At 41.3% G+C, this 26,192-nt stretch overlaps 1 protein-coding gene across 1 annotated transcript in view; it reads left to right on the forward strand.

Annotated features, from left to right (window-relative positions):
• Positions 1-13,306, forward strand: part of ptp4a2b (protein tyrosine phosphatase 4A2b) — a 39,552-nt gene extending 26,246 nt beyond the window's left edge. The window contains exons 2-7 of the mRNA XM_034160713.1: positions 1,354-1,652; positions 2,005-2,113; positions 2,195-2,287; positions 2,876-3,006; positions 10,224-10,298; positions 12,235-13,306. Of these exons, the coding sequence (XP_034016604.1) occupies positions 1,648-1,652; positions 2,005-2,113; positions 2,195-2,287; positions 2,876-3,006; positions 10,224-10,298; positions 12,235-12,346 (525 nt within the window). The 5' untranslated portion in view covers positions 1,354-1,647 and the 3' untranslated portion in view covers positions 12,347-13,306. The remainder of the gene's footprint in view (positions 1-1,353; positions 1,653-2,004; positions 2,114-2,194; positions 2,288-2,875; positions 3,007-10,223; positions 10,299-12,234) is intronic.
• Positions 13,307-26,192: the final 12,886 nt, after the last annotated feature.

Consider the following 26,192-nt stretch of genomic DNA (forward strand, 5'->3'; position numbering starts at 1 on the left):
AGCCAGTTAGGAATAATTTGGAGCATGGCCTCTTAAGTGACAGGACCTGTATACTGCTGAGTAATGTCCAGATCCCACCAGCCGCTGCAGCTTTCTGACGTGGGCTAATCATGCCTGTCTTTTGAGCAGTTTAATACAAATGAGCTAATATGACTTTTTATGAGTAACAGTTTATCAAAGAAGTCTGTGCTCCTGTATTTCTGTCTAGTGACATCTTTAATTTGTATGTCATTACTGTTAGCTGGTGATGTTGGCGTCATTGTTGCGCCACAGCTTGCGGTATACATAACTGTGCTTTACTGAGTTGGCAACAAATGCTGATTTTAAGGCAAGCTGTAAAACGCAAACAAAAGTTTTGTTTTCATTGATTTGCGAAAATCAATGCAAACAAAAGTTTTGTTTTCATTGATTTGCGAAAATCAATGCAAACAAGTTTTGTTTTCATTGATTTGCGAAAATCAATGCAAACAAGTTTTGTTTTCATTGATTTGCGAAAATCAATGCAAACAAGTTTTGTTTTCATTGATTTGCGAAAATCAATGCAAACAAGTTTTGTTTTCATTGATTTGCGAAAATGAATGCAAACAAAAGTTTTGTTTTCATTGATTTGCGAAAATCAATGCAAACAAAAGTTTTGTTTTCATTGATTTGCGAAAATCAACGCCCCCCGCCCCCCCCCCCCATGTTTATTTTAACCTGAATCTCTGAAATGAAACTAAGTGGGAGCCAAATGATTGGATAGGTAACTTGTGACAGAGTGAAACAGAAAAATAGACTTTGCTGGTCTCAAGGAGTTGAAAGTGGCTCGTGTGGGTCTGAAATGCTCAGGCTGTTTGAAGCTTTGCCCACCATTTAATCCTCAACTTGTGACTACTGCCTGTGACGCAGTGCTGAAGTCCAAACTCTCTCCGTTTTCATCCTACCTTGTGTGTGCTGTCAGTCTAGTGATAGCCAGTTCACATCGCCTCCCTCCCCAACCTCTCCCTCCCATGTTACTTTGAGACAGTTCCAGCCGGTTTGTGGCAGCTGGGTTTAGACTGCAGAGGGCTTGGCAGTTTGACTCACTGCTTTCAAGGTAGTTACAGACCAGACATTACCCGACCTCTAAGGCACCTTTTATGTTCTGTGTTCCGTACGCTGCTGGTGTCAAGATGTGGAACGACTTGATGTAACCTGTAAACTTTTAACTAAACCTGAGAGGCAAAAGTAGTCGGTTGTAGTTGTCTTTCAAGGTCAGGAAAGACTAAAACTGTCCCGTTGATACCTCAGAAAAAATCAAGATCACCGTATTAACAGTTGTAATCTGACTTACATTTAATTTAAGCTCAATGTTACTTTCTCCTATCTCTGCAGGGTTTCTGTGTTGAATTGAGCCATACCTATATGGCGTGTGTGAGTGGAGAATTCTGCCAGGCACAGCACCGCATCACTCTGGAGAAGTGAATCGACGTAACGCTCAGGGACTACGCTGTTAAGAAACCCCCCTGACTGCCATTGTACCAAGAACTGCTGATTCTTCCAAAAAGGCCCCCCTGAGATATTGCAAAGTCCCTGGTGTGACTGTCCTGCACTGTCCCATCCAGTACAAGAAATCTTTGCTTTCTGCAGCTTTCTCCTCGAACAGCAAATCGCACACAGCTCTCCTGAATGGGGTAAACTGATTGGATGACACCTGGATAGTCTCTCCAAGCTTTTTTCCTCCCCCCTTTTGTTCTTTTTACAACATTTTTTTGTTGTTGTTGTATCATTTCATTTTTATTTTATTTTTTATATCATACCGGAATACTGTGGAATAGTTTCTTTTTTTTTTTTTTTGCCCTTCTATATGTACATCATCCCATAAATAAGTGCCTTTTGTCCTCCTGACCCCATTGTTCTCCACACATACTTTTTTATTTATTCTATCATCACCAGAATACATAAACCTCCTAGCAGTTTTTCTTAACTTCTGAGCCAAAAGTAATTTTTGTTTTGAGTATTTTTATTGTAATTGTTTTTTTTAAGCCGTCTCGCCAACATGAACCGCCCCGCTGCAGTAGAGATTACCTTAGGCTGCATGAGATTCCTCATCACCCACAACCCCACCAATGCCACGCTCAACAAGTTCACAGAGGTATACCCTGGTTTGTCTCTATACTGTTTGTGTCTGTCTGTGTCCTTTGTCTATAAGCCTCTCACTGTGGATGTCTGCCAGGAGCTGAAAAAGTTTGAGGTGAACACACTGGTGAGAGTTTGCGATGCCACCTATGATAAAGCTCCCGTGGAGAAAGAGGGGATACAGGTCCTGGTAAGATTTAACACAGATTGCTCAGTTGCAGATGTGTACTATGTATATATAATATGATTTATTAAAGCTAATCAAATTTACATTGAGCCACCAGCTGATTGTGTACATCCTAATCCAATTGTTTACAAGATCCCTGCAATAAATTCTTTACGTGTTCTAATCCAATTGTTTACAAGATCCCTGCAATAAATTCTTTACGTGTTCTAATCCAATTGTTTACAAGATCCCTGCAATAAATTCTTTACGTGTTCTAATCCAATTGTTTACAAGATCCCTGCAATAAATTCTTTACGTGTTCTAATCCAATTGTTTACAAGATCCCTGCAATAAATTCTTTACGTGTTCTAATCCAATTGTTTACAAGATCCCTGCAATAAATTCTTTACGTGTTCACGTGAATGCTGTCTTGCAGGTGCTAATTCAACTTTTTTTGCAATTTTTGAGATGTTCACTGTTTCTGTGACATCTAATGAAGTAAATAATAATAAAAAAAACATAAAATTGTGGTTTCTGTCATCATGCAAGGCATTCATTCTGCAGTCCCCAGCATTGAACCATTTCAGATTAGTTGTTTTTGCTCCCCTGTAGGACTGGCCCTTCGATGATGGTGCACCGCCACCTACCCAGGTTGTGGACGACTGGCTGAATTTGCTGAACAACAAGTTTCGAGAGCAACCAGGCTGCTGCATTGCTGTGCACTGTGTGGCAGGGCTTGGCCGGTGAGTGGCTAGCTGCTAATTTAATTAATTTATATGGAGCTAAGTTACAACATAAGTTGCACCAAGGTGCTTCACAAGGGCTGGGTCTGCCCTTGCTGTCCACCCCCAACAGTGGTGAGGGAAGAAAACTCCCTTTAGTGTCTTTTGATCTGAGGAACAAACTTCAAGCAAACCAAACTCCAAGGGGTGACCATCTGGCCATACTACCAATAACAAACAAATGTCAGTCATGCTCGACAGAGGTGATGGAACTAGGCATTCAGGCGCTTGTACAGTCCTGTCAGTGACAAATTAGTCCCATTGTTGCAGTGTTGAAGATGAAGGCCCATCAGTCATCTTAATTTATTTTTCATTTCTATAGTGCCAAATCGCATCAATGCTGCTTCAAGGTGATTCACACAAGTAAGGTCTAACCTTACCAACAACTTATAGTTTTAAGGAGGTCACATCCATGCATAATAGGCCTTGGCACACCACCATCCTTCTGATCAGTTGCATTCTAGTTAAGGTAAATCCTAACATACATCTACCCAAGATCTTACCACACTTGGGTTGATGAAACCTTGTGGAGCTACTCTTCAGTGACACTCATCATAGCCAGCCAGTGACTCCTCTGATTTAGCCTCTTCAAGCACGTCGTACCAAGAAGACAGAACTGAAATCAAACGTCTCACAGGAGCAGTATTTCACAAAACCAAACTGATAGGATGCTAACGTGATCACTGGCAACTTAGCTTTATGTTGCAGTAAGAATCCCAGAATTTAAATATGGTGAGACTGAGTTCAGTTCCAGTAGTAGTAACACTAATTTAGGTTGGAGGGGATAAGGTAATTCAGTGGTATGACAGAGGGAACCAGTGGGTGTTTAGCCTGGTTTTGAAACACTCTGCAAATACTTTATCTCAGCAGTTAAACTATTCCAACAGAACAGATGCATAAGAAAAAGCTCTGCAATCAGCGGGGGACTTACTTTTTTAACATTTGGAACACAGTAATCTTGTATCCCAAGAACACAGACCTCATACGGACAGGAAGCCAGTGGTGGGAGGCCATATTCGGGGTAATATGATCAAACTTTTTTCTCTGTCAGTACTCTGGCAGCAGCATTTTGCCCCATTTGAAAGACCTCATCCTGACAATAAGACATTTTATTGATCTAATCAAGAAGAAACAAAGGCATGAATCAAAGTCTCTGGATCTGTCATGAAATGATGAAAGAAAGCATTTTTTTTTGTAATTTCCTTGTGGGTCAAAAGACAGTATGGGGTCCAAGGTCAGCCTTGGATTTATTTATTTATTTTGCTTTATCATGGCCATGAATGACACACATCCAGTGTTAACTTTAGTTGATCAAGCTGATGTCCATGTCTTGCAGGACCAGTGACAAGCATCTCAGTATTGCCAGAATTCCAAGAGTAAGAAACTGTAGGGCATCCAACTCTTCACTGAAGTGAAGCAATTCTCTATAGTCCTAGTGAGAGAGAAATGAACTGCATTTAATGGCATCTAAACTAATTCCATAGTGTTGCAATATCTGTCTGAAGTGCTACTTGAAGAGAACTGTTGAGGGCCTAGTACGGACCCCCGCAGTACCCCATATTTTACCAGAACAAGTTGAAAAATGCCAGTAAAACAGCTGATTTTGTTAGACATGGTTCAAAAACTGAGCATGCTGTAATGACCTTCTTTTTACAAGGCACATGTTAGGCCAGGTGCAACAGCTTGTGCTGGTGCAGCATGTTACCTCATCCACAACACAACTGTATCTGGTTCAGTTCAATTTATTTATACAGCTCCAAATCACCTACATAAGTGGCCAAATCACAACATAAGTGGTCTGGCTAAAGGGTGTTAAAAGTAGGAGACACTCACAGGGCACATGGTGTTTACTCATAAGAAACAAACCCACATAACGCATGTAATTTTATAGAATAATTAAAACAAAATGTCAAAATTAACAACTCAACATAATGTGCACATGGATGCACAAACAAATCCTCGCTGCACAACGGCAAGGAGCTTCTGCTTTTATACAGCCCTATTTGCACTCGCGTGACTCAAATCGAAATTCATTTAGCATGCTTTACCAATCACCTTACCCAGAATATAATATTTCTATCTTAGTATAGCTACCTACAAGAATGAACAGCAGATAAGTCGTTAATCTTGAATAAAGCAGGAAACGTATTCTTTCAAAATTCGTTACAAATCTTAAATAAGCAGGGACAGTTTGTCAGCCACTCTCCCTTTACGCTCTAAAGAGTGACAGTAAATTATGGGTGAGTTGGAAAACAGACCAATTGTTGAACTTATTTTCCTTCCGTGAACTGAAAATAAACCCGGGTATTTTATATAAATCAGAAAAAGTAGCATAAACCTAGGATAGCATGTGCATGAAATATTACTGATTATAGATGCAAGACTGGTCAGATTACAAAGAAGCTGTTGTGGCCGTAAATGAGTGTACTAGTATACATATGGGTCATGAATGGAATAAATGTGCTCTCACTCACGTTGTCACAGTCGCCCCAAGGCGCTTCATATTGGAAACTTGAGCTTCTGGTTTTGGTTGGCAACATCCCAGGCAGACTATCCGTTTATCCCCTCCTCCTGAAGTCAGGTCCACAAATATTTGAACAGTGACGGTTTTTGTGACTTTTTTTTTTTGCATCTGTACACCACCACAATGAAGCTGAAATGACACCGTTAAGTTGTGCGCTTGTGATATAATTCAAGGATTTTAATACAAATATCATTAACTATTTAGGAATTCCAGACATTTGCATGTATAGTCTCTCCATTTAACAAAGTAAAAGGGTTGGCGTTGATGCATATCATGACTTACTGCCAGTTTTCAAGAGAAGTCTGGAAAGGATACGTGAACATTTCCAGCTCACTGAATATATGTATTGGACTTGGTTTATATGAATGAAATACAGTTTGGTAAATTTCTCTGTTCATGTATCTATCTCCTAACATCTAAACAACAAAAAAAAACAAAACCAGTAGAGGTGATTTTGTATTAACAATGACTTGTACTTACCGAGTTGGTCCGACTGTAATACCATGCTTGTTTTTCTTGGGAATGCCTCTGTAAATTATGGGGTTTAGTTATCTTCCAATCACTTATCTTGGCAGTGGCATTCTTGCCTCTGCGTCCTTAGCCTTTGAGACAGACATAGGGATGGGTATTGATAAGATTTTATCTATCGATGCCATTATCGATCCGATTCCTTTTCGATTCCCTTATCGATACCTCGTGAATTTTGTACTAAAAGTAGGCTTTACAGGTTTTCTATGTATTTCATTGAGTCTTAAAGTAAATAAATATGAAATTGGTCACTGTATCCTTGATCTCTGGACATAAATAAAAATAAACAAAACGGTGTTTCGGTTTGAAGTTATTAATTCCGACTGGACTCTATCGTTCTAACTTGACTCAGCAGAGAGCCACGCAGCGTTTGGAGCTGTGTGAACAGAACGGAGGACGATTCTCATTTCTTTCTCGCAACAAGACAAGAGTCCCAGTTAGTAACTTTAATCCGCACAAAAGTGACTCACGATTAACATATTCAGGGATGAAAGTGGTGAAAAACAAAAAAAGCTGAAACCCAAAATTACCCCCCAACACCACCTGCACGAAAATGTTTGAATTCTAGAAGCTCTGAAATGCAATCTGGGACTATTCCAGACAATAAACTGGAGTGAGTACAGCATCCATTTAGGTGAGAAAAAAACCCAACTTATTCAATTTCATTCCAGTAGTATTCTGCGCTTAGTTTTCTAGTTTGGCAGATAGTTCTGGAGGAAATCACTGAAGAAATTAACAAATTGAAAATATGTTTTGACTGAAACAAACTGTCATTAAACTTAAATAAGACAGGGATGAAATGGAGGTGTAAGAGTCACTAGGTGTTCACAGGAAACATTTATTTCTGTATGTATGTATTTATTTATGTTCATTGTTAGTTGGTTTTATATTTTCTGTTGTTTCTATTCAGGTTATTTTTGTCTTTCTCTAAAATTGTATATATTGTGTATATAATAGATTATTAACATAGAAACAAAATACATTTAAAAAATATTACAATTTGAAAACAAATGCACCCAAACTTGACGACAGCTGCAACTGCTTAATGATAACTTTTAACATTGAAAATGCAATAGACATGCTAACGCATTAGCATCGCTCCCGTTTTTAAGTTATAACATACATCTATCGTCGGTTCAACATAAAAAAAAAGGTAAATACTACTCGCAGACGTATGCTCTTTAGGGTTTTAGCGGGGGAAAATTAAGCGAAAGAAAGAAACTAAGCAATAGATCGAAGCACTGCTTCAATCTGCGAACCACTGCTTCGATTGGTTCAAGGTTCAAAGCAAAGCAGTGTTGCAGGGTCTGTAATCAATGTAGAGAAATGATCATTTTCCTGACACCCCCCAAAATAACGGCCACTTTGAAGCACCGATAACAGAATTAAGCAAAAAGCTTATTGATGTCGGGGTATTGAATCATTTCTTAATGATACCTGAAAGGAACCGGTTCTCAATACCCATCCCTAGACAGACCCATGTCGTTGACGTGGCTAAACGCAGCACCAGCTCATGCTCCCAGACTTGACTTAACTTTGTGCCTTTGATTTTACCTATTTTTTTTTTTAAGTTGTAAATACATTTCACTTTATACTTGATTATATTATATAGTTTTGTTACTGCATTATATTTGCCAAATACTGAAATATGCACAACACTGCATATTAAAGATTTAAGATTAACTGCTATAATGCTGATTTATTTTATTTATTTTTTTAATTAACAATATTGCAGCCCCCAGTTACTTTGTGTGAAGGTTTAGTGGCTTAATGGTCTCATGTGAAGTGACACTCCCTCTGTACTCTGAGCTTTTCTGTCCCGTGTTTGCATTCCCAGTCTGCGGGTGGGGGTGCACATCCAGTAGTGCATGAAGTTCTGACACATGCATGTGACTCCCACCCTGTGACACCATTGCCACCTGGCCACATTTAGAAAAGTAAGGCAGCAATACTCATTGCATAGCTATTGACACCCCCCCCCCCCCCCCCCCCCCAAAAAAAAGCATACAACAGCAATTTTCCAGATGTGAAATATGAATCTGACCAATGTGTTCAGACTTTTCACCTTAAGAGTAGTTGGACCTGTTAAAAGGTTCCCTCTGCTCAGTGGGGTGAATGAGGGAGGTTTGAAGAGGAGTGGCTGAGGAGGAACCTTTTGTTTACGTCCTGAAACGCTGTGCTAGCATGACGGCTGATGTCGGGAATCAGTCATAGTACTCTAAAGGGGAGGTGATGGTCTAGTGGTTAAGCATTTGACTTGAGACCAGATCCTTGGTTCAAATCCCAGCCTGACTAGCAAATCAGTAAACCTAGACGGCTACAGTGAAGATGGGACGGACAGGATGTGACTTCATTGAACGCCAGTCTAATCAATGCTCAGATTATGCAGCCCCAGGAATGTCACGGCAACCCAGAATACTTGGAAGCCAGTGAGACTCGACTGCCGTCTGTGTGAGCTTGTGGTCAAAAATGACATTGTCAATCGCAGATTTCACACATCATGTGTGTGTGCCTTCTGCATTCATGCTCTTATTATTTGGCAGAGAAAATGTAATTTGCAGTCAAACTGGAGGGAGGGTGGGGGAGGTCATGGTCTAGTGGTTAAGCTTTGGGCTTGAGACCAGAGGATCCTCAGTTCAAATCCCAGCCTGACCGGAAAATCACTAAGGGCCCTTGGGCAAGGTCCTTAATCCCCTAGTTGCTCCCGGTGTGTAGTGAGCACCTTGTATGGCAGCGCCCCAGCATTGAGGTGAATGTGAGGCATTATTGTAAAAGTGCTTTGAGCGTCTGATGCAGATGGAGAAGTGTTATATAAATGCAGTCCATTTACCATTTAAAGAGAGGAATTCAGTAATCCAAAAATACATAATTCATGAGCAGAAGCCCTGTCATGTTCACTGGCTGATAGTAGAAAAAATGGCTACTTCAGAGAAGAGAACAGTAGGTTGTCGGACCAAGTCTGCGAACACTTATGGCTGTAAAGTTTAGGCACAGTGACATCAGTCTTGTCACCATAGTTGTTACTGTTAAGAATGACTCCATAGCAGTAAAGTAGTGTCTTGGCAGATCTTGTGTGTGAGGATGAGAAGGTCATACAGGAGCACAGTCTTTTCCTCGTGGAGCTGTAAAACGACTTGTTAAATGTGTCTTTCAGTAAAGGTTTGTCCTTCAGTGTTAATCACCCAGCAGAGGCTGGTTCGTCTTGGTGTTTCAGCTGGAACAGCACTTAGCTCGTCCTGAGTGGTTGCCCATCGCTCTCTTCGAGGCTCTGTAAATCGACAAACAGCTGGTTAAACTGTCAGATTGTTATTGCCCCTCCAGTCTTAAAGGGAACCCAGCTGCAGTCGCACGTGACCGCTCGACCGTGAGTCCGCGCAGTCGCTCGCAAACCAGTGTGACTGAATTACATTTTTCTGCTGAATAACAAGCGTATGAACGTAGAAGGCACACAGACATGATGTGTGAAAGCTCAGAGTGAAAGTAATTTCTGACCAAGCGCACACAAACAGCAATCGATTCTCATTGGCTTCCAAGTATTCCTGATTGATGTGACGTTCGTGGGGCTGCACAAGACTGGAGTTCACTGAAGTCACATCCTGTCTGTCCCATCTTCAGTCTAGCTGTCTGGGTTTAGCACAGTATACTCTGCCTGACACCAGCCACCACCTGCCCAGTGCCCACAGTGTGTGAAGTAGATGCTTTTTTTATTTTTATTTTTTTAACACTTTTCTTGCTCCCCCCTTCTCATAGTTTATCTCTTTCCTTGCCTAACTAGCCCTGCAACCTTGTTGAGAGCATCTCTTCAACCAAAATAAAAAGTTTGACAGCTGCAGCGAGAAGTTAAAAACGCTGTATGTGGTGAGAAAGTTTTTACTGTAACTTATCACTTTTGTGTGTGAGACTGCCGGTGGAAGCGGAGCGTCCCAGCAGGGCACCAGTGAACTTGTGCACCTCTACCGATTTCCCAGGCCTGTTTCCCAGGTTTACTCCCCCCCCCCCCCCCCAGCACATCAGTGCAGAAGCATGTGAACCTTCACATTTAATCTTGTATGCTTCCCCCCCCCCCTTTTTTTTCCCCTCCCCTCACTGTCACTTTGAACCCATGCGCTGGGTCTCTACCTTTCAGAGCTCCGGTCCTGGTTGCCTTAGCCCTTATCGAGAGTGGGATGAAGTACGAGGAAGCGGTGCAGTACATAAGGCAGTGAGTACCTTCCCTTTGTTTTTTTACTTGTTGTGTAATTAATGCTCGCTCATGCACTGAGCTCGAGTGAGCGAGCTGACCCCAGGAAAGTGCTACGGAGATGGCGACGCAAGCGAGGTAAGAGGGGCGTGCTGCATGCTAGGCTAGAAGACCACTGCTACCTGGCCTCTTGCTAGTTGACGTGCAGTCCCTAGAAAACTGTATGAGCTACGAGGCAGGATGACGGCGGGAAATTAGAGAGTCGTGCTCTAATTTTCACCAAAATCTGGCTTTCAGGCAAAGTCCTGGAATGCACCGATTTAATTACATGTTCACTCTGTACAGGGGACAGGACTGCAGCCTTCGGTAAGAGTCAAGGGGGGAGGCGTGTTATAAACTACTTGTGGTGTGGTGATGTACAGACTGTTCGCCAGATCTGGAGTTTTCACTCCTGAAATACTGTCTTTATTATCTACCGAGGGAATTTCCTGCTGTGTTTTTGGCTGTAGCTTACAGCCCTCCCGGGTGCCAAGTCCTCTGAGCTCCATGACGTCCTCAGTGCGTCAGATGCTGCTTTTACTGTCGCCGGCTACTTTAACTACTGCAGCATACTGACTGTACTTCCCAATTATCAACATGGACATTCCCACCTGAGATGAGAACACTGGACCGTGTTTACAGTAACATACGTGGTGCATGCAAGGCTGCACCGCGTCCCCACTTCGGTCACTCAGACCCATGTCTATATCTGTCTTCATGTACCCGGTCTACAAACAGACTAAAACAAACGGACCCTGTCACCAAACAACATCAAACTCTGGACCTCAGAGTCTGAGAGCATCCTGCAGGACTGTTGTGCTCAGACAGACTGAGATGGGTTTAAAGCTGCAGCCACACTGGAGGACTCCTCTGTCAGCATGCAGGACCATGCCGAGTGTGTGATTGGGTACGTTAGCACTTGTGTTGATAACGTTGTGCCCATCACACGCGTCAGGAAGTTCCCCAACTAGAAGCCTTGGATCCACAGTCAGGTACAGTGCATGCTGCATACTCGCTCCCTTGCTTTCAAATCAGGCAATGAGATGGAGTACAAAGCTGCAAAGTACAGACCGAGGAAAACCATCACGGTGGCCAAGAGGCAGTACAGAGAGAAACTGCACTGTTTCCACACTACTGCTGATCCAGGGTGGATGTGGCACAGCCTGCAGCACATCACTGACTACACAACCACCATCAGCTCCGCAGGCAGCCTGCTGGATCATCTGGACACCTTTTACCTCCACTTGGAGATCTCCAGCCACAACACAGAGTGGAGGCCTGCACACACCCGGACTCCCCAGACCACTCGACACCCCTCCCCTCTCCCACAGGCCAGGTGCACAGACACTGAGGCAGATTAACCCTCGCACGGCAGTAAGTAGGACCAGACGACATTCCAGGGTGGACCTTTAGCACACGTGCGAACGAGCTGGTTCATGTTCTCGCCTCCATATTCCAGCTCTCCCTCAGCCACAGCACTGTTCCCACCTGCTTCAAGACTACAACCATTGTTCCCCTCCCACCTGTCTGATTACAGGCCAGTAGCTCTCACTCCAGTCATCAGAGTGGTGCTGGCCCACATCCAGAGGAGCATACCAGACACACGGGAACACCTGCAGTATGCGTACCACTGTCCCGTCGAGAGGATCTCCACTGTGCATGCGTATTTCCCTGTCGCGATGAGCTCTCTTGTGGACGCCCTGTAAAATTACTATCGTTAATCTTAATAATGATGACTTGAATTTTTGGTGTCTCAGTCACACTGAGTAGATCACTGGCCCTCCCAAGCTGGTGTGTTTTTATAGTATTTGGCGGTAACACACCTGGTACAATGTCTAGTAATTATGATTTTAATGTTCATTTGTATTTTTTCTTGTTTGTAAATAAAGTTTTTGCTTTCTCTTGTCACACTTAACAGGAAGAGACGCGGAGCCTTCAACTCAAAACAGCTTCTTTACCTCGAGAAATACAGACCCAAAATGCGTCTGCGGTTCAAGGGCGACAACAGCCAGAACTGCTGTGTGCAGTAGGCCATCTGTTAACGCATCGTTCTATGTGCAACTTAGTGGGCAATCTTCCAACACAGGACACACAAAAAACCAAATATGGAGAGCTGTCAGTAATTCTTGTGATGATTTGTTAACACTGAGTCATTGGTTAGTTGATCAGAGAGCAAGGAAGTGAACGAATGAATCCAGATGTAGTGATCCACCAGCTGAACCAATGAATGGAAGGTCAAAGCACACAGATGGGCCCGCCTCCTGGTTCCAACTGCTCAACCACGGGCCTGAAACTTTTATTATTTTATTTTTTTTTCTTCCAGCTTAATTCCATCCCCACTTGTAATCATGAGAACACTTTTCTATTTTCTGACTTTTTACACACAAACGTACAGAAACGGTGGCTGGATGGAACTCCCATTGTACTTTCCTGTAATTACTGCTATATTAGAGGACCAGATTTGTTTTAACTTTTTAAACCAAATTTTTTTGAACTCCAGCAGTTACCCCAACTGCCCTTGATGAATTTTTAATTTTTCTTTTTCTTCAAACATTCAAAGTTTCACCTGAAAATGCAGCAATGTCACTTTGAATTTAGGGTTTCACTGAGTTTAGAATATATCTGCAATATTTATTCGAGCGTGTAAGAAAGTATAAAGTCATCCTGGAGTGCAATAAATTGGTCTACTTTACAAAAGCCCTGCTAACCATTTTGCGCACACACACACACACACACACACACACACACGGTTGAAGACAGGACAGCATTTGGCACTTCTTACAACAGGTACTTCCTCCTCCTTCATGGGGTAACAGTAGGACTTTCCCTAAAACGCCAATAAAACTTGTACACAGAGCTTAAGATCCAAGCTGACAGGAGTGATAGAGAATAAAGAATGACTTTTTTTTTTTTTTATTGTTGTACCCATTTTGAAGACATCCTCAATTCGTATTGGTTCTTTAAAGTTGGAATAAATTAAAATGAAAAGCGTGCTTTTTCTTTTCCTTACACGGCGATGATGTGATTTCTGGTTCTCTTGTACATAACTAATATATATATATATTGATTTGTGTTGGTTAGCAGTTAGTTGCCTCAGGCTTCATGGCAACAATTCCAATCGTGTTTTTGGCTCCTGCGCTGCCATCACCTTGCACTTGGTGATTAAATGTGTATGGTATTTCAGACACGCTTTCCTGCGTGTCCTCTTCCTCTAGTACAGTGTCTCATCACCACGTGCACAGAACAGTGCTACTGAGAAATGACTATTGAAACTGGTAATCACCACTCCAGGCGATGTGAGGCAGTGGATCCCAAGGTGACAGTGCACCACCTGCTGGTTAAAAGCAGTCATGACCAAAGCAACATGGACAATCTGGAATGAGCCAGTACAGCGATGACATTGCAAAGAAAGTTAACAGTTTGAATAAATAAAGGGAACTTATTTTGTCGTTTGCACTGAACAAAATATAAATGCAACACTTTTGTTTTTGCTCCTTTTTTGAGCTGAATTCAGTGTTCTAAAACATTTTTATATACACAGACCTATTTATCTCAAAATATTGTTTGCGCATCTATGTAAATTTGTTAGTGAGCACTTTGCTAAAATAATCCATCCCACCTCACAGGTGTGACATATAAAGTTGCTGATTAAAGATGATTATTGCACAGGTGTGGGTTAGGCTGGCCGTAATAAAAGGCCACTCTGAAGTTTGCAGTTTTGCTTTATTTTGGGGGGGTTCAGAAAACCAGTCAGTATCTAGTGTGACCATCATTTGCCTCACGCAGTGCACCACATCTTTTCATAGAGTTGATCAGTGATCAGGTTGATGATTGTGGAATGTTGGTCCACTCCTCTTCAATGGCTGCACGAAGTTGCTGGATGAACTGGAACATGCTGTCATATACGCCGATCCGTGCTGATGTCAGCTACCAATTTTATAAACGCTACCCAAGCAAGAGCCCATGGACCACCACGAGCAATGTACTAATATGAAATTTATTTCTATATCAAAGAATGAACATGAAAACAAGTAAAGAAAAACATTTAAACGGGTAACTTAAAATGACCAATTTAATTTGATCTCTGTTGGTGTTCTGATAAGTAGACAGGTTCAGTTTCCCGTTAAGCTGCTGTTCTGTGTCTTTGACTAAGACACTTCATCTGCATTGTCCCAGTCTGCTCTGGGCAGGGTACAGGGTTTGGGTGGGGAAGTGACTTGTGATGGACTGATGTCCTGTGCAGAGGGTTGTCAGACTCTTGCTTTATGCAATCCAGGAATGGGTACAAATGCCTCTCAGGACTTATGTACGACAAGTGCCGTTTTTCTGAATGTGCACTAACTAGGCCTGCTTTTGGAAACGCTGGTATGAGTGCACAACTATTCAGAATGTGAACAAAATGCAAAAAATGTGTTCTTGCAGTCAAAGGAAGCCAATGTCAGAATTTCTCAAACTAAAACCTGTCCACCCTATTCTGAATCTTCTGAAGACCTTTTGCAGAGGCAATTTTAGACTTCCAGTGTTAGGGGTGCTTAGCACATTTTTAAAATCTAGTCCAGAAATACAATTTCCCAGGATTTCAGAGTGAAAACATTGCTTGTAAAAGCTGCATTCATTGTCAGAATGCTTTAAAAAAAAAAAAATGCATATTAGCAATGAATAACAGCCCATATGTAAAATTCCTGCATTCTGGTGCAGTTTATATAACACAGTTTAATATCCTAATGTGGTGAGGGCAAATAGTAATTGCAACTTAGGAGCAGGTCTTAAATATTCAGAGGCTGAGTAAAGTATATTATCCTTGTTTTTATATTAGTCTTATGAGCCTATAGTTATTGATTTTTTTATTTCATCTTAACACCCAGATATCACTTTTCAATTACATTTAGACAGTTTTAGGCATTACTTAGATTGTTTTAGTTTTGGCCATTTATTTATTCTACAAACTCTCTCAGTTTTTCTGGCAGCACGCAGATCCACTTTGTAAGTCATAAAAATACAGTAGTTGCAGTTATGATCAGTGAGGTTTAGTGTCGTGTGCAGGAGGACCTGGTTTAGCACAGCTACAGCACCACTCCACTATAAGGCTGGATGGAGAACACAGATGGCACACTGCACATAAATGGGTTCAGGACAAGAAATATATGAATTATTTATTGAATTAACAGCAAAGCATAGAAAGGACAGATGAGATCTAATGAAGTCCTTAAAAGAAAAATAAAATTGTGACTTAAAAGCCAGAATTCATATCAAAACACCAGTAACAAGACACCTCCACAGTCTGATACACATATTCAATTTACCCTTAGCTTCACTTTCCATCCTTTGCTATTCTCAATGTCCATATCTACTATCACATAAGGTCTATAGAGTGCACAAACCTCACCTGAAGCTTTTTTTGCTTTTGAAAAAAATGCTCTGATATCCATCACTGCACTGCAGGCTTGGTTTGCCACTTACTGCCAACAAATAAAAATACAAAATGAGTTTTATGATTTATGCCTTTTTAGCAGGAATTTAAATTATTCACTTATGCTGTGCATTAAACTTTGTGGTAAAGTTTACTGTCTTAATTCTGAAATGCTTAGTTAAGGACCTTAACTAAGCATTTAAGGTCAGATCTGTGTACATTGTATTTGATGTAGGAGAGTGATTTGTTCATGGAAGCTACACAGATTGAAGGGCGAGCACCATTTAGTAGCTGACAGGAGGATTTAGTTGGAAAAAAAAACAAAACACTGAATCAGTCTTACATTTGACCATGCACAGGGTGCACTAATTTGTAGAGCAATATACTGTGTTTAGCAATAGGTAGCTAGGTCAGTAAAATAAGCACTTTCCAGAAAGTTGCACTTGCTCTTCACATTCAGAGACATAAACTGTGAATAAATAACTCGCAAATGTACTGAGCCTCCCAGGGGACATGGTGGGGAAAAAAAAAATTTAGGTGAGAAAATAATTTTTTGCAATATCTTGAGAAAGTTTTGCGTTATCTCGAAAGTTTTGCGATATCTTGAGAAACTTGCGTTATCTCGAGAAACTTTTGCGTTATCTCGAGAAACTTTTGCGTTATCTCGAGAAACTTTTGCGATATCTCGAGAAACTTTTGCGTTATCTCGAGAAACTTGCGTTATCGAGAAGGTTTTGCGATATCTCGAGAAACTTTTGCGTTATCTCGAGAAAGTTTTGCGATATCTCGAGAAACTTTTGCGATATCTCGAGAAACTTGCGTTATCTCGAGAAAGTTTTGAGATATCTCGAGAAACTTTTGCGTTATCTCGAGAAACGTTTGCGTTATCTCGAGAAACTTTTGCGTTATCCTGCGAAAAGAAAGTACTTCCTGTATTTATAGTGTTTCCGGGTCAGTTTGCGTTATCCTGAGAAAACACTGTACTTCCTGTATTTATAGTGTTTCCGGGTCACTTTGCTGTAGTACTGCTGCAATCATGGAAGACACACGTACGTGAGAGGTTCATAGAGTTTTATTTTGAGATTGGCCTCAACTATAAAGACATAAAGTCAGTGCTTAGTTGTAGACATGGTTTTCATATAAGTGAGAGACATCTGAAGAGGATTCTGCGCTCAAAGGGACTGTCGCGTTGTAAAGAGTATTCTGAACTAGTGGATCTGGTTGAGTTCGTTAGCAACCAATTGCAATACTCTGGGCAGCTTCATGGCTACCGCTGGATGTACGCCAAATGCAGAGAAAGTGGACTACGCGTGAGAAAAGAGGATGTACGACTTGTGTTAAAGGAGCTAGATCCCAGAGGTGTGGAAATGAGGCAGGCCAGACGTCTCAGACGACGAAACTACTTCTCAAAAGGGCCCAATTTCATCTGGCACTTGGACTCTTATGATAAACTGAAGCCGTATGGCATATGTGTGAATGGATGTATTGGCGGTTATTCACGAAAAATAGTTTGGCTTAATGCCTACAGAACAAGCAGCGATCCAAAGTTGATTGGAGGTTATTACTTAGCGGCCGTAAAACGCTTAGGGGGCTGTCCCAGAGTTGTGAGAGGTGATCTTGGAACTGAAAATGGCCATGTCAGAGGTTTGCAGCGTTTTCTCGTGCCCACACAAGACACTCTGGATAGCTACTTGGAGGGAGCAAGCACCGCCAACCAGAGGATCGAATATTGGTGGGGATTTCTTTGCAAGCAGTGTGTGGAGTTTTGGTTGTGCTTGTTTGGAGACCTGAGAGACAACGGGTTCTTTGATGGCGGGTTTCTTGACAAAAACCTTCTCCAGTTTTCTTGTATGGCACTTATACAGGTGAGTTTATCTTTATATTTTTTAATTTTGGAACCATTGGTGTCACTGTCTGCCTAAACAAGGCAAAACCAGGTCCAAAACAAAACCAGAAATAAAACATGGTTACGTTACATAACGAGACGGACGCGCTATCCATTAATGAAAGAATTTACTAACGTTGTCCTACAGACAGTATAGGTGCCTCTATAGCTGGGCTCGCCCACTAGAGGCCATGGGCAGGTTATTTATTTATTTATGAATAAACACTGTGCAAATGAATACCTTATGAATACTGTAACTGTGTGTACTGTACAGGCCCTGAAAGTTATGGAATGGAGGCAACTGAATGCAGATTATAATACATCTACAATGGAGAAATTAGATTTAGCCACAAAATATTTCAAGTTAAGATGCCAACAGCTGTAGGTATAATCAGAGCCTGGTTAGAAAGCATTAGTGAATGTACCTCACATTGTATTTTTATTTAATGTACCAATTAGTATTCACTCAGCATTTTGGCTGGTGGCAAAAATTATATATATATTATATATATTTTTAGGTTTTACTGGACAAATACTTAGAGAAATGTTGACGATGTTGATAGCTTTTGTCATTGTATGCTCAGACTTATTCTATCCCTCACTACAAAACCTATTTTTTCATAAAGTTAACCCAGTTTTGCTCCAGTTGACACCTCCATTCCATAATTTAACATTCCATATGACAAACATTTTAAATTAGCCTTTAGCATTGTGCTGTTGAAGATGACGTGTACTATTATCACTAACTGTATCTTTTTTGTTATTTACAGGATGAACTAGATGACACCGCACAGGTGTGGAACGCACACAACATTAGGCCATCAAAAAATGTACATGTCCCTAGTGGACGGCCAAGTGTTATGTATGCATTTCCAGAACTGTATGGGACAAGAGACTTCCTTTCTCCAGTTGAGGATGAGCATATTGAATTATGCAAAAGTCAGTGTGTCTTCAGACTGACAGTACCTTGTGATCCAGACGTATATGGACTGTGCAACATTTTAATGACAGAGTCCCATCTCAATCTACCAACTGATCCATTTCAAGCTGTGAACTTATACATGCACCTAAGAGAATCTGTGAGAGCATCTCTGTAAAGCCAAGTTATTAAAATTAGTACAGAGGGTTTAATTGTGAATGCAGTTCATGTTATGTAATCCATTGACTGACTAGCTACTGTCTAGCTTTGTAGTAACAAGTGATGGCTTCTGTTTAGAACTGGGATACAACTATTTTGTCAGTCAGTATTATTGCAGGCTACATGTAGTAACAAACAGGGCAATATCCCATAGGAAGAAAAAATAATATGTGAACAGTGTGGATTTTTTTTTTTTTTTTTAATTAACAACACAAACCGCAGCAGAATTTGTAAATAAATCCAACAAATTTGTAAAAAACAAAACAAAACACAGGTATCAGATTTTGTGACAGATGTTTCAAACCATGAACCATCTAAAAACATATTTGGCTTTCAAAGCACCACCTTAAACTAGCCCAGGATTGAACCAGGTCAAAACCAAGATGTAACCAGAACCTGCCCAGAAAGCAGGAATAAAACAGTAATATAACTTGACATTGGCTTGACATTAATCTAAACCAGAAGAGCAGCTAAAGATTTCAGAGTACCAACAGAGGCCCGTATACAAACAGTTGTTCCTATAACCATAGTTTGAGAACCACTGCCTCAGCCTTGGATCTAATGAGTCTTTTTCATGGGACATCGAACAGTGCCAAAAGTGTCAACCGTGTGAACTACAACACAGACAAAAGGAAGTCGACTTCTTACATCAAGGTTGAATGCAACAGAACAAAGAATAAATATAACAGTAAAATAACACTGATGCCACACACACAATATAGATCCATAAGGCTTTAGAGTTTATAGGATGTCCATTTCAAAGTAGTCATTTGACAGAATGTTATCAAACTCACTGCGAAACTCGGGGTATGAGCTGTAAGTACAGGGCACTTCCAGAGTAGCTCCACATGTGTGACCAATAGGCCTCCTGTTTAGCCCAGTCTCAACATTAAAACACACCATTATTTTGCTGACACAAATGACAGAAGCACCAGTGCAGAATCTGAGGATTTGGCCTGCTTTAGATTGGTCTGCATTTTTAATATAACGCTGCAGATAATTAAATGTTGTCTGCTCTCGTTGGGACAGCATTAAATTTGTGGTTTCTAACAGTTGTGCCACTCGTTTGCCTGTTGGCTGTTTAGAGTCATACAGGCAGAGCACACTAGTTTTGTCTGACAGTTTTTGCTGTACCTGTGCCATGGGTATGGCGAAACAGTCAATAACGTATTTAGGCTCCTGTAAGATTGCTTTATGTGCCATTGTTTCAATAGCTGCCTTAAAGTTGTTCTTTGGAGGGAGGGAATGAGACCCCATTCTAGTGAACAAATCCATCAGATCATCTTCATTACTGTCATCCATTGTACCCTGAAGGGCACTTTCCACAGCTGATCTTTCAACTAAAGGGAGATAGTTAAGGAATGACGACATTAAAATGTCTTCATCAACATAGTCAATGCCATGAATGCAGGCTAAAATGAAAGCCTTGCACAGCCTCACAGGTAGCACACCATGGTCAAGTAGTCCTTTCACCCAGATCATACCCACAGCCTGCCACTCACTATCCCAGAAATCTGGCCTCAATCTGGGGACCCGTTCATCTTCCCCTTCACAGTAGTCTAGAAACTGTTCCCAGAAAGCTGTGTAAATTTCTATAGAGACTCCTTCATCATCAACAGCTTTTTCATTTACAATGACCATTTTAAGATTGATATTCATTATCTTGCTATCCATAAAGACAATCAATCAATCAATCAACTTTTTTCTTGTATAGCGCCAAATCACAACAAACAGTTGCCCCAAGGCGCTCCACATTGCAAGGCAAGGCCATACAATAATTATGAACCACAGTCTACGTCTAAAGCAACATAACCAAGGGATGGTCCAGGGTCACCCGATCCAGCCCTAACTATAAGCCTTAGCGAAAAGGAAAGTTTTAAGCCTAATCTTAAAAGTAGAGAGGGTATCTGTCTCCCTGATCTGAATTGGGAGCTGGTTCCACAGGAGAGGAGCCTGAAAGCTGAAGGCTCTGCCTCCCATTCTACTCTTACAAACCCTAGGAACTACAAGTAAGCCCGCAGTCTGAGAGCGAAGCGCTCTAATGGGGTAATATGGTACTACGAGGTCCCTAAGATAAGATGGGACCTGATTATTCAAAACCTTATAAGTAAGAAGAAGAATTTTAAATTCTATTCTAGCATTAACAGGAAGCCAATGAAGGGAGGCCAACACGGGTGAGATATGCTCTCTCCTGCTAGTCCCTGTCAGTACTCTAGCTGCAGCATTCTGAACCAACTGAAGGCTTTTTAGGGAACTTTTAGGACAACCTGATAATAATGAATTACAATAGTCCAGCCTAGAGGAAACAAATGCATGAATTAGTTTTTCAGCATCACTCTGAGACAAGACCTTTCTGATTTTAGAGATATTGCGTAAATGCAAAAAGGCAGTCCTACATATTTGTTTAATATGCGCTTTGAATGACATATCCTGATCAAAAATAACTCCAAGATTTCTCACAGTATTACTAGAGATCAGGGAAATGCCATCCAGAGTAACGATCTGGTTAGACACCATGCTTCTAAGATTTGTGGGGCCAAGTACAATAACTTCAGTTTTATCTGAGTTTAAAAGCAGGAAATTAGAGGTCATCCATGTCTTTATGTCTGTAAGACAATCCTGCAGTTTAGCTAATTGGTGCGTATCCTCTGGCTTCATGGATAGATAAAGCTGGGTATCATCTGCGTAACAATGAAAATTTAAGCAATACCGTCTAATAATACTGCCCAAGGGAAGCATGTATAAAGTGAATAAAATTGGTCCTAGCACAGAACCTTGTGGAACTCCATAATTAACTTTAGTCTGTGAAGAAGATTCCCCATTTACATGAACAAACTGTAATCTATTAGACAAATATGATTCAAACCACCGCAGCGCAATGCCTTTAATACCTATGACATGCTCTAATCTCTGTAATAAAATTTTATGGTCAACAGTATCAAAAGCAGCACTGAGGTCCAACAGAACAAGCACAGAGATAAGTCCACTGTCCGAAGCCATAAGAAGATCATTTGTAACCTTCACTAATGCTGTTTCTGTACTATGATGAATTCTAAAACCTGACTGAAACTCTTCAAATAGACCATTCCTCTGCAGGTGATCAGTTAGCTGTTTTACAACTACCCTCTCAAGAATCTTTGAGAGAAAAGGAAGGTTGGAGATTGGCCTATAATTAGCTAAGATAGCTGGGTCAAGTGATGGCTTTTTAAGTAATGGTTTAATTACTGCCACCTTAAAGGCCTGTGGTACATAACCAACTAACAAAGATAGATTGATCATATTTAAGATTGAAGCATTAAATAATGGTAGGACTTCCTTGAGCAGCCTGGCAGGAATGGGGTCTAATAAGCATGTTGATGGTTTGGATGAAGTAACTAATGAAAATAACTCAGACAGAACAATCGGAGAGAAAGAGTCTAACCAAATACCGGCATCACTGAAAGCAGCCAAAGATAACGATACATCTTTGGGATGGTTATGAGTAATTTTTTCTCTAATAGTCAAAATTTTGTTAGCAAAGAAAGTCATGAAGTCATTACTAGTTAAAGTTAATGGAATACTCAGCTCAATAGAGCTCTGACTCTTTGTCAGCCTGGCTACAGTGCTGAAAAGAAACCTGGGGTTGTTCTTATTTTCTTCAATTAGTGATGAGTAGAAAGATGTCCTAGCTTCACGAAGGGCTTTCTTATAGAGCAACAAACTCTTTTTCCAGGCTAAGTGAAGATCTTCTAAATTAGTGAGACGCCATTTCCTCTCCAACTTACGGGTTATCTGCTTTAAGCTACGAGTTTGTGAGTTATACCACGGAGTCAGACACTTCTGATTTAAAGCTCTCTTTTTCAGAGGAGCTACAGCATCCAAAGTTGTCTTCAATGAGGATGTAAAACTATTGACAAGATACTCTAACTCCCTTACAGAGTTTAGGTAGCTACTCTGCTCTGTGTTGGTATATGACATTAGAGAACATAAAGAAGGAATCATATCCTTAAACCTAGTTACAGCGCTTTCTGAAAGACTTCTAGTGTAATGAAACTTATTCCCCACTGCAGGGTAGTCCATCAGGGTAAATGTAAATGTTATTAAAAAATGATCAGACAAAAGGGAGTTTTCAGGGAATACTGTTAAGTCTTCTATTTCCATACCATAAGTCAGAACAAGATCTAAAATATGATTAAAGTGGTGGGTGGGACTCATTTACTTTTTGAGCAAAGCCGATAGAGTCTAATAATAGATTAAATGCAGTGTTGAGGCTGTCATTCTCAGCATCTGTGTGGATGTTAAAATCGCCCACTATAATTATCTTATCTGAGCTAAGCACTAAGTCAGACAAAAGGTCTGAAAATTCACAGAGAAACTCACAGTAACGACCAGGTGGACGATAGATAATAACAAATAAAACTGGTTTTGGGACTTCCAATTTGGATGGACAAGACTAAGAGACAAGCTTTCAAATGAATTAAAGCTCTGTCTAGGTTTTTGATTAATTAATAAGCTGGAATGGAAGATTGCTGCTAATCCTCCGCCCCGGCCCGTGCTACGAGCATTCTGACAGTTAGTGTGACTCGGGGGTGTTGACTCATTTAAACTAACATATTCATCCTGCTGTAACCAAGTTTCTGTTAGGCAGAATAAATCAATACGTTGATCAATTATTATATCATTTACCAACAGGGACTTAGAAGAAAGAGACCTAATGTTTAATAGACCACATTTAACTGTTTAGTCTGTGGTGCAATTGAAGGTGCTATATTATTTTTTCTTTTTGAATTTTTATGCTTAAATAGATTTTTGCTAGTTATTGGTGGTCTGGGAGCAGGCACCGTCTCTACGGGGATGGGGTAATAGGGGGATGGCAGGGGGAGAGAAGCTGCAGAGAGGTGTATAAGACCACAGCTCTGCCTCCTGGTCCCAACGCTAGACAGTCACAGTTTGGAGGATCCCAAAAAATTGGCCAGATTTCTAGAAATGAGAGCTGCTCCCTCTAAAGTGGGATGGATGCCGTCTCTCCTAACAAGACCAGGTTTTCCCCAGAAGCTTTGCCAATTATCAATGAAGCCCACCTCATTTTTTGGACACCACTCAGACAGCCAGCAATTCAAGGAGAACATGCGGCTAAACATGTCACTCCCGGTCTGATTGGGGAGGGGCCCAGAGAAAACAACAGAGTCCGACATTGTTTTTGCAAAGTTACACACCGATTCAATGTTAATTTTAGTGACCTCCGATTGGCGTAACCGAGTGTCATTACTGCCGACGTGAATTACAATCTTACCAATTTACGCTTAGCCTTAGCCAGCAATTTCAAATGTCCTTCGATGTCGCCTGCTCTGGCCCCCGGAAGACAATTGACAATGGTTGCTGGTGTCGCTAACTTCACATTTCTCAAAACAGAGTCGCCAATAACCAGAGTTTGATCCTCGGCGAGTGTATCGTCGAGTGGGGAAAAACGGTTAGAGATGTGAATGGGTTGACGGTGTACACGGGGCTTCTGTTTAGGGCTACGCTTCCTCCTCACAGTCACCCAGTCAGCCTGCCTTCCCGACTGCACGGGGTCTGCCAGGGGGGGACTAACGGCGGCTAAGCTACCTTGGTCCGCACCGACTACAGGGGCCTGGCTAGCTGTAGAATTTTCCACGGTGCGGAGCCGAGCCTCCAATTCGCCCAGCCTGGCCTCCAAAGCTACGAATAAGCTGCACTTATTACATGTACCGTTACTGCTAAAAGAGGCCGAGGAATAACTAAACATTTCACACCCAGAGCAGAAAAGTACGGGAGAGACAGGAGAAGCCGCCATGCTAAAACGGCTAAGAGCTAGTAGCTACGCTAAGCTAGCGGATTCCCAAACAGGGAATCCGACACTAGACAGGCTGTGGAGCAGCACAGGTAACGCACGACAACAGCGCTAAATAAAAAATCCACTGGACAGGCTGTGGAGCAGCACAGGTAACGCACGACAACAGCGCCCAAAAAAATAAAATAAAAATCAAAATCCACTGGACAGGCTGTGGAGCAGCACAGGTAACGCACGACAACAGTGGTAAAAAATAAATAAAAATCCACTGGACAGGCTGTGGAGCAGCACAGGTAACGCACGACAACAGTGCTAAAAAATAAAATAAAAATCCACTGGACAGGCTGTGGAGCAGCACAGGTAACGCACGACAACAGCGCTAAAAAAATAAAAATAAATAAATAAATAAAATAAAATAATAAAATAAAAATCCACTGGACAGGCTGCGGAGCAGCACAGGTAACACACGACAACAGTGGTAAAAAATAAATAAAAATCCACTAGACAGGCTGTGGAGCAGCACAGGTAACACACGACAACAGTGCCAAAAAAAATAAAATAAAAATCAAAATCCACTGGACAGGCTGTGGAGCAGCACAGGCAACGCACGACAACAGTGCTAAAACAAAATAAAAATCCACTAGACAGGCTGTGGAGCAGCACAGGTAACGCACGACAACAGTGCTAAAATAAAATAAAAATCCACTAGACAGGCTGTGGAGCAGCACAGGTAACGCACGACAACAGTGCTAAAACAAAATAAAAATCCACTAGACAGGCTGTGGAGCAGCACAGGTAACGCACGACAACAGTGCTAAAATAAAATAAAAATCCACTAGACAGGCTGTGGAGCAGCACAGGTAACGCACAACAACAGTGCTAAAAAATAAAATAAAAATCCACTGGACAGGCTGTGGAGCAGCACAGGCAACGCACGACAACAGTGCTAAAACAAAAAAAAATCCACTAGACAGGCTGTGGAGCAGCACAGGTAACGCACAACAACAGTGCTAAAAAATAAAATAAAAATACTCTGGACAGGCTATGGAGCAGCACAGGTAACACACGACAACAGTGGTAAAAAATAAATAAAAATCCACTAGACAGGCTGTGGAGCAGCACAGGTAACACACGACAACAGTGCCAAAAAAATAAAAATAAAAATCCACTGGACAGGCTGTGGAGCAGCACAGGCAACGCACGACAACAGTGCTAAAACAAAATAAAAATCCACTAGACAGGCTGTGGAGCAGCACAGGTAACGCACGACAACAGTGCTAAAATAAAATAAAAATCCACTAGACAGGCTGTGGAGCAGCACAGGTAACGCACAACAACAGTGCTAAAAAATAAAATAAAATAAAATAAAAATCCACTGGACAGGCTGTGGAGCAGCACAGGCAACGCACGACAACAGTGCTAAAACCAAAAAAAATCCACTAGACAGGCTGTGGAGCAGCACAGGTAACGCACGACAACAGTGCTAAAACAAAATAGAAATCCACTAGACAGGCTGTGGAGCAGCACAGGTAACGCACAACAACAGTGCTAAAACAAATAAAAATCCACTAGACAGGCTGTGGAGCAGCACAGGTAACGCACAACAACAGTGCTAAAACAAAATAAAATCCACTAGACAGGCTGTGGAGCAG

Source organism: Thalassophryne amazonica, chromosome 20, assembly GCF_902500255.1.
Source record: "Thalassophryne amazonica chromosome 20, fThaAma1.1, whole genome shotgun sequence".
Classification (NCBI taxonomy): domain Eukaryota; kingdom Metazoa; phylum Chordata; class Actinopteri; order Batrachoidiformes; family Batrachoididae; genus Thalassophryne; species Thalassophryne amazonica.